This window comes from Channa argus, chromosome 12 (genome assembly GCF_033026475.1).
Source record: "Channa argus isolate prfri chromosome 12, Channa argus male v1.0, whole genome shotgun sequence".
NCBI lineage: Eukaryota > Metazoa > Chordata > Actinopteri > Anabantiformes > Channidae > Channa > Channa argus.
The window spans coordinates 1,979,250-1,995,927 of record NC_090208.1 but is presented as its reverse complement, the minus strand read 5'-3'; the positions used below and the strand labels follow the sequence as shown (position 1 = coordinate 1,995,927).

General features: G+C 36.3%; 1 protein-coding gene across 2 annotated transcripts; it reads right to left on the bottom strand.

Annotated features, from left to right (window-relative positions):
- Positions 1 to 2,501: 2,501 nt before the first annotated feature.
- LOC137136976 (zinc finger protein 664-like) lies at positions 2,502 to 16,535 on the bottom strand. 2 transcript variants are annotated; one of them, XM_067522802.1, is made up of 2 exons: positions 15,891 to 16,535; positions 2,502 to 5,014 (listed from the first exon to the last, which is right to left on the bottom strand). In XM_067522802.1, exons 1-2 carry the CDS (start codon positions 16,419 to 16,421, stop codon positions 4,316 to 4,318), a joined length of 1,230 nt encoding a protein of 409 aa, XP_067378903.1. In that variant the 5' UTR covers positions 16,422 to 16,535; the 3' UTR covers positions 2,502 to 4,315. The 2 variants fall into 2 exon arrangements, with proteins under 2 accessions (XP_067378903.1, XP_067378902.1); XM_067522801.1 differs by lacking the exon at positions 2,502 to 5,014 and adding an exon at positions 5,061 to 12,171 and having other exon boundaries at positions 15,891 to 16,534.
- Positions 16,536 to 16,678: the final 143 nt, after the last annotated feature.

The following is a 16,678-nucleotide window of genomic DNA, read 5'->3' as shown; positions in this document are numbered from 1 at the left end:
AAGCAAGAGACAGAGCTTTGAACCTGATGCGAGCAGCTACAGGAAGCCAGTGTAGAGATCTGAAGAGTGGTGTGACATGGGTCTTTTTTGGCTGATTAAAAATGAGGCGAGCTGCTGCGTTTTGGATCATCTGCAAGGGTTTGATTATGGATACTGAATTGTGGCCTGACTGGTTGTCATGTGACGTCTAGTGTGAGCAGATGATTGGTTGGATTTCTGGCATGTGAGAAATTACACTAAGCTGTCTTGTAATATGTTTAATTTAAATTTCCACCGTCCAGTTTCCAACACGACTGCTCTGAAAAATTGCTATAAATGACAGTGAGCTTCTTTTGTAGTTTAGTTACTTAAATCCACCAATGGTTTTAATGTTGTGGCTGATTTGCTTACAGACTGCTGTGAAAATCTTAATCTTCCAGCCGTCCAACTCCATATTATTGTCTCCTGTCATTGTAGAATCACACAAAGCTATTTCTGTTGTCAACTCTGAGGAAACAGACGTCTTCTTTGAATAAACTTTGTGAAAACCTGATCTGGTTGAAAAAAGACTGAACTGACAGAGAAGCTTTTTACACAGTACAAAGCAGCTATAGACACCAGACACTGTAAGTGGAATCATTTTGATCATTTGTTGACTTTAGATGTACAGCGTGTTTTAAGACCTCATACAATCTGTTGACATTACTTTTACCTCTAAGCTACTTTCACAACTTATTGTGACATGAGTCTATTTGAGATAGAAACCTGAGTTTATAAAACTTGAAGAAACCTGATCAAAAGTAAGGCCATGAAAACTCTGCATGTCAGAATATCATGTGGTTTGGTGGGTAGCAGCTAAACAGTGTCATTTTTTTGAAATTCTTTTCAGTGTCACTTTAACACTGTATTGTGAGTTGAAGAAGGAGCTCTGAATAAGTGGTAATGCAGCTGTGTAAACCATTAAAAAGTGTTGGATTCAATACTGTGTTTCAGAACATTATTCTTCCAAAAAATTGTTCTGTGTTTTATAGATGTGGGTGTGGTGGAGATCACTGTCCTCCTGTGCCATAGGATGATTGTAGGGCAAACAGGATAGTTACTGGTAGGTCCTAACCAAATCACCTGAGGTTTTTACTGTTTTGGGAAAAAAAGTGTGTGAACATTTCACCACCTTTCTGCCAGTGGAAGCAACAGAATCCAACATTTTTAATAGACTTCCATTAGTCCAACTAAATGAGAAGGACAAACAACCTATGTGCACAATAAGGTTGTGGGACTTGTTGAGGTCCCACAGGTGTTTTGTTGTGTTCAGGTCTTGTTAAAGCCCCTCAGTTACCTGCATGCTCTGTATTTAAACATCTGTATATTTATTGTGTTTCCTTTAATTTGCCCCATGTAAAAATGACTTACATGCAGTTCATTTAAGTTGTTAACCACATGGAGTTTTAGATGCAGAAAACGATAATAACCCATTAATAAATAATGATTTACATTTATAAATATGTATTAATGCAATTATTGTTACTTATTTTATCATCAGCATCCGTGTCAGCAATAAAATAAAGATATAAAATGTAGCAGCTGCAGTATGACTGGCACTGGAGCAGAGCTGTTGTTCCTGAGATCTGGATTCTCTGATGTTGAAGTCTTCACAGTACTGGAATAACAATTAACTTTGAGTTCACTTAAAAGAACATTTTCAGTTTTCCAACATCATAGTTTGGTTCTGAATAGCTTTAAGGTTTAAAACATGATTTAGAGCCAAGACTGTCCAGTAAATCCAAACAAAAGCTTAGAGAAAAAATGCATTTTTCTAGAAGAAGGAGCTGATGGAGACTCCAGTAACTCACATTACTTAGAAACAAAATTTTTGTAACTGCAAATGTTTGCGATACCTTAATATACTCAAAACTCTGACAGTTGAAAGTGGAGGTTCCAGTGGAAATGATGGAGAGCTGGAGGACCTACAAGCACAGATGAAAAAGGACTGTGGCATTTGCTCAGATTGGGATGAGTTCTAGAGAACTACTGCTAATTGTGATATGTGTCTTACCATTTTCTTTACTACAAATCAAATAATCAGATTCTTGTAGAAATAATGATTTTAACAAGTTTTTAAAAAATGTTCAAACAAGCTGCAACTTTAAAGAAAAAGCTGCTGACACATGAATCACAGACAGTTTTCTTTTAATAAGCACATTTTCCTTATCAAACATACTTTTTAGTAACATTTACAGTACAGATATTTTTCATGACAACTAGTTTTACATTATTACTGGTCAGAATATTTCTTCTAAAGGTTCATAGAAATTTCTGATCGACATTAGTAAAGAACACAACAAAGTTTTTCGTTTTTAAAAATAATAATTTTTATAAAATAATTAATTGTCCTAAACTTGTTATTGCTAAGTAGCTGTAACACAGTGGTCTTTGTCACTCGATTCTAACTGGTCAATGGAAATGTTGTTATACTTTGTCAAGTATTTTGTTCTGGTGGTTTTAGGTCCAATTACTGCAATTATTATTATTGTATTAATTGTAAAGAATTATTATTGTATTAATTGTATTATTATTGTATTATATTATTATATTAAGTATTTAATAAACCTACACAGTGATAAATGTCACTTTAAATTACATTTATACTCTCCAAACTCCCCAGTTCAGACTCCACTTTTCCTGCTTTATGTTATTGTCTGGACTCAGTAAACTGTGTTTCACTGCAGCTGCTGCTGTGGTTTGCATTTTCTTGGCGTCTGCCTGAAAATCCTGACAGTTCATATGGCCCCTCTGTATGAAGGGACATGTAATGTTTGTTTCTGGTCAAGATAAAGACAAAGAAAAAACATTAAAAAGATTCAATTGAATAACAAAGAGCAACAACGCAAGACAGTGCTTAAGTTGAGCTGACCCTCATCTTCCTCTCAAATTATTCTGTAAAGAAAATTATTTTGTTTGTGTGTTAAATTTAAGTAAAGTAAGTAAATAAAATGATTTAAGTCTTATTAAAATAAATGTATTTTTTTGCAATTTAATGGAGAATTAACAGCAACTGAGTCACTGTGTTATTTGGTTGGGTTCTCATCACAGCAGCAGGATACTTCTATCTGTGTGAGCAGAATATAAACAAATAGTTCAACACTGCAGCAGCTGTATTATGGATCAGTGCGTTGTTCAGTTAAATGAGCTTGAAGTTGACTGTGATCCAGAAAGATTCAGTGAAAATAGTTCAGTAGAGAACTGTAGCCTACAGCTAAGAGGAAAAGAGAATTGGACAATTAGCAAAATTAAAAGTAATCACAACATAGAGACTTGTCCTCTGTAACTGGTGAGTAGACTACAAGTTATTTAAACTAACTGCCTGCTATAACAAAAAAATGTATGTTTTCCTCATATATTCAACCTGTGTTTTTTTGTCTAATAGTAATAGATAAGTTACACTCTCAGTTAATACAGGTTGATCCCTCTCTGTCTGCTCTGGCACCAGCGGTTAATGTGCATGTATTTTGCACACAACTTTATTACCTACATAATGAAGCAGCTTTTTCCAGGATGAGTCCAGACACATTAACTACAATGTGGTGTAAATGGCATTAGTGGAAAGCTGCTGTCTATCATATTTAGTTGTTTTTGAAATTGTTCAGCCCATGGTTTTATCAATTAAGCTTTTCCTTAGCTCCCCCAGCAACAATCTTCTGATGTTGCTACTAAGAAAGAGGCACAATGACCAGAAAGCAACACAACTAAAAAACAAAGATGTGAAAATGAACATAAAGACAGACAGACATTAAGTTCAGGGGTCCTATGTAGGATATGTTGGGGGCATATTTTCTTATAATCCATGAGAATAAAACACAACTATGGGTACAACTCACCAGATGAACTATTTAGTCAAACAGAAACAAAAAGCAAACTGAAGTGCTGTGATTGTTGTTTAGCTTGTGATACTGTTTTCTCTCTTATACTAAAAGAAAATTAATTATAATGACAGCAAAAGTTGTAAAACATTATTTTTCTCACCGGGTATTTCATCTCCTTATAATTTCATTCACGCTGCCTCTACAAAACGTTGTGTACTCATAGTCTGAAGAACAAATGAGGTGCATACTTTGGTCCCACACATTCTGTGTTTATAGCAGTTTGTGTTGAAAAAGACTCAATTTACATGTAACTTTTTGGTGAGTTTTAATTATTATCAATCTCAGAACATATTTAGCCCATAGACAAAAGGAATCTGACCTGACCCTGTTCAAAGTACTAAATATGTTAAATGTGATGTGTTGGTGGGTTTTAAACTACTTAATGTGCTCAAACCTCAAACACTGTGATCACAGTTTCAAACTATATGAACATGAACCTGGTGCCTTTTTAAGCTTCTGTGTAGAGAGAAAGTTTTTCCACACTGGTCACACCAGTAAAGTTTCTCCGTAGTGTGAGCTCGTTGGTGGGCATTTAGGGAATTTAATGTGGTGAAAGCTTTCTCACACTGATTGCAGTTGTATGGTTTTTCACCAGTATGACTTCTCTGATGGGCTTTCAGATTACTTCTGCAGGTAAAACCTTTACCACATTGGTCACAACTGTATGGTCTCTCTCCAGTATGTACAAGTTTATGTTGTTTTAGATTACCTGCTGTGACGAAATATGCTCCACACTGATCACACCTGTACGGTTTCTCTCCAGTATGAACACGATTATGTTTTCTTACTTTATCTAATGTGGGAAAAGCTACCCCACATTGGTTACAGCTGTACGGCTTCTCTCCAGTATGGACATGTTTGTGGACTTTTAGATGACTTAATGTTGAAAAAGTTTTCTCACACTGATCACAACTGTATGGCTTCTCTCCAGTGTGACTACGTTGGTGGACTTTCCGCTGAGCTGCTGTAAAAAAGCCTTTTCCACATTGGTCACAGCTGTATGGTTTCTCTCTTGTGTGAACTCTCTGATGAATCTTTAGCTCTGATGGTGTTCTGAAGGCTTTGTCACATTGCTGACAGCGGTGACGTTTGGGTGTCTTTCTTCCTCTCTGTTTCTGAAAGACATCCACAGAAGAAGACAGCATTAGGTCTCACTGTGGTACAAGCTATTTAACACTATAAAAGTATGGTGTACATTTCAAGACATGCTCCTTGTCAGTTCACAATAGGGGTGAGAACTCAAAAGAAGACACAATATTTTGCCCACGGTATAGTTATCACAACAATAGTGATACTTTGCCTATTTAGTCGCAATGCTTCCAATATGGCCAATGGACTATTCTTGGTCCTTTATAGTTTGGAATTTTAAATTGTCCTAACCCCAAGAAGACCCCCTTTACCCTTTCACCACCGTACATTGTACAATCAGCACAGTACACAACTTTCTTTACTGGATGTTCGAGCCATTTTCTACTATCAACTTTCACTTGAAAAATCTTTTGTTATTATTTGTCTCCTTTTCCTTTTCAGTTGTATTCAGTTGTTGTTTTCTCTGGGTTTTGTTGCACCTTCTATTTGCTGCCACATAGACCTGTGGTTTACATCTTGATGGCATTCTACACAGGGATTTCTTGTGTTTGTTTCAATGGTCAGCAATTCAAACAGCAATAACCTGTGATACGTAAAGGAGTATGAATGCTTTTACAAGTGACTGCATATGTACTAACAGATCAAAAGTTAAAGTAAAAAGAACAAAAAAAATTTTTTTTTAATGGATTTATTTAAAAAAAACACTGTTCTTGCAGTTCATTGCATAAAAATAAATCTAAATTAACATTTGTATAAACTGCTCAGATTTGTAAACACAGGTCATGAATCAAAGTTACATTTAAAAAAATTGCACATACAGCACAAAGATTCTGTTACAAATATATAAGTGAAAATCCTAAAGTGTCGATTGCAGGTTGCTTTTTTTTTTGTAAATCACGACATCTTCACATGTTACATGATTGAACTTAACATGTTACATGATTCAAATAATCACCAGAAGAAGATTTTTCTAACAAACTACAAAATATATTAAATTCAGTTTGGCATGGCCATGAAATACTGATTTAGAATATTTGTTTATTGTTTTTCCTTTTTTGTTTTACATTAAAAACTAGCGAATAATAGCAAATGCTAAACAAATATGCTCAAGTTAATTTAACTTTTGATAAATACTGAAAATATCTGAGCATTAATTGTTGGATTAAACACCATCCTTATGCCAATAAGGATGCTGTAAACTGTGCACATTGCATAAGCACTGCACACATTTCTCCACTGCTCTGACTCATTGTTACCGTACATTGCAAAAAAAATAAAAATAATAAAACAATCACTGTATAAAAAAAACACTGGTCACAACACTGGTTCTCAATCATTTCAGAATAGTTGCAAGCAAGGTGCTTCAGCATTAATGGAGCTTTTATAGATGTTGAAGTTGCACATGCTGTGTTCATTATCGTCCCTCCACACGATAAAAGACGCCTTGTGTCTTACTTACAAATATGTTTCTGGATTATCTGAATGTTTTAATTGTATTTAAACCACAAATGATTAAATTCCCAATTTTTGCTATGTTACATCAAGAAACATTATTCTGAAGACTTTGAACATGCATTTTTCCAGGGTGATGCACCTTCAATACTTTTGTTCCATTGTAACAGGTGATACCCCCAAATATATTACAAACAGTATTTAAGGGCCACACCTTATGGGGTGGGATTCGAACCTGCGGCCCTCTGCATCCCAACCCAATGCTCTACCTCTGAAAACACAAAAAAAACCCATAAGTGGGACAATGGAAAAGTATAAATCAATAAAGGAATCTTCAAAATAACATTATTGCCCAACCCTAATGCATATACAACTAGGACTTTAGATCCATATCAGTCTGAGACTGACACAGTCCAAACACTCCAAATAAATCTAAGTGATGACAAGGGCCAACAACAACAGTCGGCACAGCAGTACTACCCGAGTAGTAAACTTTAACCAGCACCAGTACTCATTATTCCTGTTACTGAATTAAATATGACTGCAGCTTAAAAACCCAACACAGTTTACTTTATTGGCTCCACAAAAACTGATTTTTCAACAGACGTCTTTATGTAGATTGTCTGATAATTGTGAAGTTGAACTTAGAAGGAAGTAATGTGAACTTAAAATGGGACCAATAAAATACAAAATTGCAAGGAAAAGGGGAAAATATAGTAACAATAATAATTGAGAAGAAGAGGAGTGGTTGCTAAGCAACATTAATAGGAAGGGGAGGTGACTACTTAAGCACGGTTTCCGGGAAAACAGAAAACAAACGTGTAGTGGAGCGATCGTGAGAAGAGTTGTAGCTTGAATTTAATCTAAAGATGTTGAAAAGTCTCTGTTTTACTCTTTTAACTCAACGGGAATAAGAAGGGGACAGTTCATCAGTGTGGTTAACGGAAGATGATGTCACTGGTTATCGGCCTGTTTCGACTGTTTCAATCCTGTTTTGAGCCTGTTTTGTTACTGAAGAAAGCTTCAATAAACAAGGCAAAAGCAGAGTTTTTCCTGCATCTCCTGTAGTTGGCTTATGCCTTTTTCAAGTTTGAGCAGTTTGTGAAGCAGAGACCCCAGAAAACTTGCCAGTAATCGTAAGCTAAATGCAGCTTAACTGTCATACACAGCTACAGCACTATGACAGGATTTTTACTTAACTATCTATGGAAACTTTTTTACATTGATTCATCAGAATAAATACCCAACATGCTAATGTTACATTGATATATTCAACTACTTTAGTAGTTTCCTTCCTTCCTGTAACCATATAACCAAATCTGCACAATAACAAATCATCTGCACTACTAAAGCGCTTTGAGTACCAATAGGTAGAAAGCTGCTTACCATTAACTATTTACTTTAAAGAGGAGACTTTTGGTTATCTGAAAGAGCCAGACCACTTCTCACAGACCAGCTGTTTCACTGTCGGTTAGTGTGTGCAACACACACTGTTATTTACCACACCTTGCCGTCCCCGTCTCTGTCCCCTCATCGTGTTTGTCAGTACTGTGAAACTCAGTTGGTAGTTAACGTTAGCCTCTCAAACGTGTGAACAGCTGCTGCAGTAACCACAACTTTAAAAAGTCTGCATTACCATCCTACATACAAATAAACTAAGACGCGTTCCACTCGGGTTCGTCTTTAGCTCTGGATCGTAGCTCAGTGACTTATTTACTTTCTGATTCCAGATGGAGTAATGTGCACAAACATACACAATAAAAAAGAATTTTTAAGGATTGGCAGATATGTTAAAAACCCACTCAGTAGCTTTCTGAAATCCCCAGGATAGAAAAGACTAGAAGAGGAATCCGCATTTTCCTGATATTACACTTACAGTGTTACTGCTGTTACAAACTTTACAGGTTTGGACGTGGAGTCTTTACAAAATACAATAAAGGTGGTCGTGAAAACGACGTTGTACTTTAAATGAGAACTAGGAAATCAAACATTTGTAATGTAGAATAAGTTCAGCTTTTCCTGAAAAGGAGTAATGTAATGATCCAACTCCCAGATATGAGGATTTGCTGCTATTAACCTATAATAAATATGTTTTACTGAACAGACTAAACGATATAAAAGTGTTGCTTTGATATCTGGGTAATTGTTATGTTTCTCATCTTTATCTCTATTTTTACAAATAAAATAAATCAAACAATCAGATAAATCTATAAATGATGATAATGAGTTTTATATAAACTCTTTAAACAAGCGGCACCTGAAGCTGCTGACACATGAATTACAGTCAAACGAGACAAGTCAAGGACATTTGGCTGATCAAACATACTGTTTATTAACATTTACAATACACATGTTTTTATCGTGTTATGGAGTAGTTTTACACAATTGCTGATATTAATACTTAAGTAAAGGATCATAACATTTCTCCTAAATGTTGATAGAAATTTCTGATCATCATGAAAGAAGAACAAAACAAAGTTGCTTTAAAGTCTGAAACTTGTTGCTAAGTAGCTGTAACAAATTAGTCTGAGAAAGAAATGTTGTACTTTATGTTTGTCAGTGAAGTACTTTGTTCTGGTTTAAGTTTTCACTTTAAGTCCAACTACTGCTGCCCAGTATTGACTATTACAGTAACAGTAAGGTTTTGGCAGTGGTGGCTGTAGCTCAGTTTCCTTTCAGTCACTTTAATGTATTTATTATGTCCAACCACATCCACACCAGAGTTCCCTGTTTTTTCTAACTTAACAACTTAAAAATATTAGGAATATTCAATAAAACAACAGTAAAAAATGCCACTGTAAATTACTTTTTACAAACCAACGAAAATGACCAGAAAGCAAAACATCTAATATAATAATAATAATAATAATAATAATAATAATAATAATAATAATAATAATGAAAATAAAAATAAAACCAGTAACAGGAAACAATGTTCTAATTCAGGATTATGTTTCTAAGCAGATATTTAATCCTCTCATTTTACTCATTCTGCTTCTAGAAAACTGTGCATTCATGGTTTGAAGAGTGCATGAACTGCACACTTTCAACACACATGTTCTGTCTTTACAACAACTCATCTGTGTAAAAAGCTAGAATAACACTATGAAAACATTTTGATTGGGGATTTCATATTTAGGTTCCTGTAATTGAACCTTACATATTTGAGGACTCCTCAAATATGAACCACCACATAAATTTGAGGTGCATATTCTTTGTTGTAAATGGTAAATTGTCTGCACTTATATAGAGCTTGTCACCTTATTAGTACCCAAAGCTCATTCACCCATTCACACTACTAATCCCGCACATACTCATACTAGCATCAATGGAGCCTTCACAGATAAATATCTAAAGAAGCAAATACAAAAACTTAAATGCATAAAATTTTAAACAATGCTAAAAACAAAATGATTAAAATAATTTATAAAAATTAAAAGTATAAGTATAAAAAAGTTTAAATAGTTTAAAAACATAGAAAATATGTCCTCAATACTATCAATCAAAAGCCAGCTTGAACAAATGCATCTTTAGCTTGGATTTAAAACATTTGGAAAATTTTGGAATTTCTAAAAGAAGTGGACCAGATGTCTGAAGTACCAAGTAGAGTAAGTTCTTTCTTGTAGAAAATAATCATTTTATTTTCATTTGCTTTTTTAATTTCTAAAAGTGTATTTTCTCTCTAAATAATAAAAAAGTGACAATGTTGATGAATTGAACTCTGTTTATAAATATAGCAGGCATGGCTGATAGTCTGAGCTCCATTTTTCTAGTTTTTTTAAATTTGTTTCTGTGAGATGAATAACCTTGGAGAGCCCCGAGTTTGTTTTACTGTTGACAGTGATGCTGTGAGATATGAAGGAAATTTGCCTGAGAACTGATGCACTTGTGTTGGGGGTCACTAGCTTCAACAGATTAAGTAGAGTTTTAAGGTCCAATACAAGAGCCAACACTGATAAGACCCACAACAACATGCCACCAAAGCAAATGGACACTGAGATGGAGGACATTAGAAAGTCATTACATTTTATGCCTTAAAATAATAAGAATGATTCGGAACAATACTCCAGGATGCACAGTCTCTAGATGTTGGATTTTGGATGGAAGCCTTTGTCTGTAATGAGTAGCTTGTGATGATATTCAGTTTCTGTTGAAACTGTATGATCATTTTGAAGGCTTTAGTGTTTATGCTCTTAAGTTGTACTTTTATTTACAGTATATTACTGAAGAGGGGCCAAGCAAAGAAACACTTCTCTATAGAACAGATGTACAACAGCATTGTCCACAACGATAACTTCTCTAAAACAATAAAAAAAAACAAACATTAAATTGTTAACTTCATGAGGTGAGGATTAGTTGTAGGACTGTGGTATTCAACTGACTTAGTTTTAGCTGAATGTGTTCCTAATAAACTGAGAACTTAAATAAATTAATTCCTGCAACAGTTAAGTCACAAAAATATAGTGAATAAATAACAGAATGTTAAAAGTTAAAAAATAAAAAAGAAGAATAAAGAAATCAATCATCCAATTCAACATTCAACAATGTCATGTGATTCACTGCTGAGCTGCCAGGCAGCCTGCTTCTGACAAGGGGAGGTTTGGGTTAGGGAGTGTGAGCTGCTGTCAGACAGAAAGTCCATTAAAACTTGCTCAGCTTTAAGATTTGTTGTAAGTAAGTATAGTTAGCATGCAATACCTTACAAACAGTCAGCTGTTAATTATTTGCTGGCTAATTAATCATTAGCTAATTACTCATTAGCCAGCAAACTCTCAGTGATTACAAGGACGGTGAATGGAAAAACATGGTAAGAATTAATCATTATTATTATGAGGCATTATTTGTTCAACATGTGAGAAAGTCAAGTGTAGTGATGTACAAGTAAGGTTTTTCTCTGGTCTGAGGACGTTGGAGGACATTAAGGGATGTATTCTTACACTGACTGCAGCTCTGGTTTTTCTCCAGTATGAATTTTCTGATGGGCTTTTAGGCTACTTCTGAAAGTAAAACCTCTCCCACATTGATCACAGCTGAACGGTTTATCTCCAGTGTGTAGATTTGTATGGGTTTTTAGATAACCTAAGGTGGAAAACGTTTTCCCACATTCGTCACAGCTGTAAGGTTTCTCCCCAGTGTGAACGCGCTTATGTTTTCTTATTTTATCTAAAGTCGGGAAACACGCCCCACACTGGTCACATGTGTAGGGTTTCTCTCCAGTGTGTACATATGCATGAGCTTTTAGATAACTTATTGCTGCGAAAGTTTTCCCACATTCATCACAGCTGAAAGGTTTCTCCCCAGTGTGTACATATGCATGGATTTTGAGAAAACTTAATGAGGCAAAGGTTTTCTCACACTGGTCACAGTTGTACGGTTTTTTGCCAGTGTGTACATACGCATGGATTTTTAGATGACTTAATAATGAGAACGTTTTCCCACATTGGTCACAGCTGTACGGTTTCTTTCCAGTGTGTATATATGCATGAATTTTTAGATGACTTAATGTTGCAAAGGTTTTTCCACACTGATCGCAGCTGTGCGGTTTCTCTCCAGTATGAATACGTTGGTGGACTTTGCGCTGAGCTGCTGTAAAAAAACTTTTTCCGCATTGGTCACAGCTGTATGGTTTCTCTCTAGTGTGAACTCTCTGATGAATCTTTAGCTCTGACGGTGTTCTGAAGGCTTTGTCACATTGTTGACAGCGGTGTCGTTTTGGTCTGTTTCTTCCTGTCTGTTTCAGAAAGACAAACATACACAGAAGAAGAGAGAGTATTAGGTCTCATTGTGGTACAAGTTGTTTAAACCCATTATTAACAGGGTACATTTCAGGACATGCCCACTGTCGGTTATCAGTGGGGGTGGGAATCGCTAGGTCAACATACATCAAATTTTAGAAAATATAACTAAAAGTAAGATAATTCATTACATCATTAATGCTGCAGCTAGTAACTGTGCAGCAAATTCTGTACTGACAGAGCTTCAGTTGTAGTTCTAGAAAATTTGTGGCCAGACAGGTGGCGCTAGTGGTTTCTTTGGGAGGCAAGGCTCGACTACAGAGTCTATAGTCAATCAAAATCCTAAGCTTTTTGTGTGGATTACTAAATAATTACTGTTTTGCATTTCTTGTAATAATCACAGTTATAGCTATGAAAACAGATCAGAAATAATTACTACTAATCCCTCTAGCTTTTAAAATTATGTCAAAATAACTTATTATAATAAAAGTTCAGGAGGTCATCTACCAATGGGGTCACTGATTAGATCTTCAACTTCTGTTAAAGCGTCATTGACACACTGTACCCCACTTTTATACTGGTGGTTCATGCCAGAATCTTGCTATGAAGGTTAATATGAGAATGATGGGCTTGAAATTAATGGTGTTCTGTTGTCCCAGGGACAGTAAAAATTGCACCTGGGACACAAAGATTCGGGATCTAGGACAATAAAGCTGGAAGTTGGACAAAGCTGGATGTGCTGCACTTATTGCATAAACTGTTCAACCTAATTTTCTACAGGATCTGGGGGACACTTAGACTCTCACAGTTCCAAACCAGGCAGGACCCTGTAGCAGTCAGCAGAGAGTTCCCATCAGCAGCAGACCAAGGAGGACAGTGATCAATGAGGGACTGATTTCATATTCATTCTTAAACTTCACCCAGTTTTCATTTGATTAAGGAGACATCACTGAGTCTAGGTGGGGACTTATGATGAATAAATTCCCACTCAGTGTAAAGTTTATTGGGCTCAAACTAAGTCAGTCTAATCCAACAGTCCTGCAGTAAATTCAGTTTGTGTTCATACTCAGAGGAGTTGATTCAGTTTTTTGTGATGCTGTTGAACTGTAGTGCAGACAGATGTTGTTATGGAGCCAGTCCTGATAAACTTAATGTGGTGGACAAAATAATAGAAAGAAACTGTTTCATAACATAAACTAATGATTATTAAATCTGCTGATAATATGATTTTTTTTAAAAAGTCAAACTAATATTTTAGCTATATATAGCTATTTTAGTACTTAAACTGAAGGAGTACTATAAACTGTTTACTGTGTATTCTAATTCTATATACAGTAAACAATCAGAAGATTAAATTAACTGCAGTTATGCATTTATTAGCAAACAGTGATGAGTAAAGGAAGCAGGCGACAGTAAGAAAAACGCAAAACGAATAACAAGCACAGAGAAAAACTAGCAGCACTTTGATGGTGAGTTACTGATTATCTGAGTTACTGAAAGATTTTAGACTATTTGTAATGTAAAACGGAAAAAATAAGGTACGTAATTTGGGACCAGTTGTTAAGTCTGGGACAGTTAAAAGAGTTTTTTTTTAAAGTCTGAAAAGTCTGTTAAAAGTGGGATTTTATAAATACCTCAATTTTAAATATCTTACTGAAAGAACTACTACAGTGAAGCATTACTGATTGCATATTATTATAAACAAGCTATAATTGTTCAGTCAGTGGCATTTTGTAGAGTTCAGCTGCAGGTGGACTACTGCCCAAAAAGACTAAGACACAACAACACAAAGCCATTTCAGAAAGAGAAGACCACAAAATCAAATAGTTTGTAAATGTGAATCCTCATGTTAACGAATGCAGTAGGAATATCCAAGTATATCCAAGTCCAAGAGCAATTTTCAAAGACTTAATCAATATCCAACACACTTATCTTTTTCAGCCTTGCTTCCTCTGTTGGTCTCTAATCCTAGTATGCAGAATAACCAGCCTGCTGCTGATTACTAATTAGTCCAAAAGATGATATGAAATCAATGCCAATATCTCTTACATCGAAATTATTATTATTATTTTTTTTTGGAATATATAAGTATGAAAGCTGACTAGTTTATGAGTCTTGAGTCAGTGGTAGAGCATTGGGTTTGAATCCCACACCACCAGGTGTGGCCCCGGGGACGTGGGCTGAGATTTGGGACTTCTACCAACCAAAACAATTTCTGTGTTCAATTCTGCTCTGTATTTTAAACACAGCAATACCCAATACTGGGAAAACAGGCAGAGACTGAAGTAAATCTTTGAAGCAATTAAAGCTGAGCAACTGTTACAACTTTTACACACACACACACACACACACACACACACACACACACAGTACGTTGCACAGAAAAGACAAAGACAAATAAAATGAAGGCTACGGGGAAGATCAGAATCAGATACATTTTGAGCAGAGCTAAAACCCTAAAATGATCTGTGTGTGAAGACATGTGGTCAACAATGGGAGGAGTCTGTACTCACACCACAGAAAATTACTTCTCAGTCCCAAGTGAAATTACAGGATGACAGCTACGCATTTGACACCGAAAACCGGACAATTTGGTAACTTCTCAATTTACAAACGACTTGCCAGAGCCAACGAACATGTTTTGGGTTCAAATCAAAGGAGACAGCTGTATCCGGTCAACACGAGCTTGTTTTAACAGTTTGGTGAAGGCCGGTGAGACTGTCAAACACTGACCTTCCCACTCACTGCCACATAAAGTGCACAGCCTCATTCTCTAAACAGCGAGGAGGTTTCGAGAGGAGAAATGCTCAGATTCTTGGCACTGCGTTCAAATTAGTTTGCATTCTCACAAAATCTAAAGTTCAGTCACATACTTTTTGCAAAACAAATTGTCATGTCATGCTGAAAGAAAGTTTAAATTAAAGGGGTTTGTTACCATTGTTGCTCTTACATGTTACCGCTGTGACCTGCAAACCGAGACTCAATTTTTGCCCTGATCTGCTTGTGTTAAACGGTTTTTTGTTTGATATGCTCTGTTGCTTCTGTTTAAAACTGATATTAATTTAACAATCATTTTTCCATGACTTTTCCAAAACCAGGAGTTTCAGTTTTTCACGCTAAAGAACATGATTTTAAAAATACATGACTTTTCCAGGTTTTCCATGACTGGTAAAAACCTGCTGGAACAGAGGTAGACATGAAGTCACCCAGTGAGGGCAGGACCTCATGGATCTGAACAGTGATCAGAACTGGACCAATTCCTGCAGTCCTGCCGCTGTCTTCCTGAGCGGAGACAAGGGTCTTCACAAGTCCACACAAAGCCCATCAGTCTGTGCCTCTCATGATTGCTACAGCACCAGAATATAACTGAGAGCCAGATCAGTTTGTGTAAATCAGCTATTTTTATGTTGAATTTTAAATCGATTATTAGGTTTTTTTTTTAAATTATTACATTTTTTTTCATTCTAAATGAATTTACAGCAAAATGTGTATAAATATGACAGCGAGTGGACACAGGGTCATGTCAGCATTAGACCTTTACATGTGGTTTTGTTTATTCAAAAGTTTGAATTGTGGATGCCTGAAAAGGGACCGGGTTTTAGTTGAGTTCTGATCTAAAACCAGAAAAACCGGATGATACACTGACCCTCGAATCTCGTCCTAATGTCTTTAGTCTTGTTGTGAAGCCGTTTTTATCCTTTAACTCGACACTGACCTGGTGATCGCTGGGACCTGGGTAGCTGCTCCTGGAGTCCGGGTCCTGGGTCTTCTCCTGTATTTCGCTCTGGTCGTGGTCGCCAAAATTCGGGTCCTGGTCGACGAAATCCGGGTCCTGGTCGCCGAAATCCGGGTCCTGGTACTCCACTTTTATATCCGTTTTGTAGTCGATGAAATCCGGGTCCTGTTTTTCCTCTTTTATTTCACTCTGGTCCTGGTACTCTATTTTTATTTCTGTCTTGTAGTCCATAAAATCCGGGTCCTGGTTTTCCTCTTGTACTTCCGTTTTGTAATAGATGAAACCTGGATCCTGGTTCTCCTGTTTCATTTCATTCTGGTCTTCGTCGGTGAAGTCTGGGTCCTGATTCTGCAGTTTTATCTCGCGCTCGTGTTGTTCGTGGTCGATAAAATCCGGGTCCTGGTTCTCGTCCTTTATTTCAATATTGTACTGGTCCTGGTCGACGTAATCCGGATCCCGGTTCTCTGCTTTCATTTCGTTCTTGTGGTAGTCCTGGTTTTCCTCCATCATTCCGTCTGGTTCTGGCCCTGATCGAAGAAATTCCGATGTTTATCCTCTGACTGTCGTCACCATGTTGTTGCACCGACTCCCATCGCCGCTCACTGCGATTTGCTGATTTCAATAACTTCCGGTTTGACGTAGTTTCCTGTCTCTTTGCGGGGATTTAATTTATTTTTTCTTTTTAGCAGCAGAAACCAAACTAGAGACGCGACTTATGGCTCTATGAGGGGAATCGGTTCTTTTCCAAGAGCCGTAAAAAAACAGCT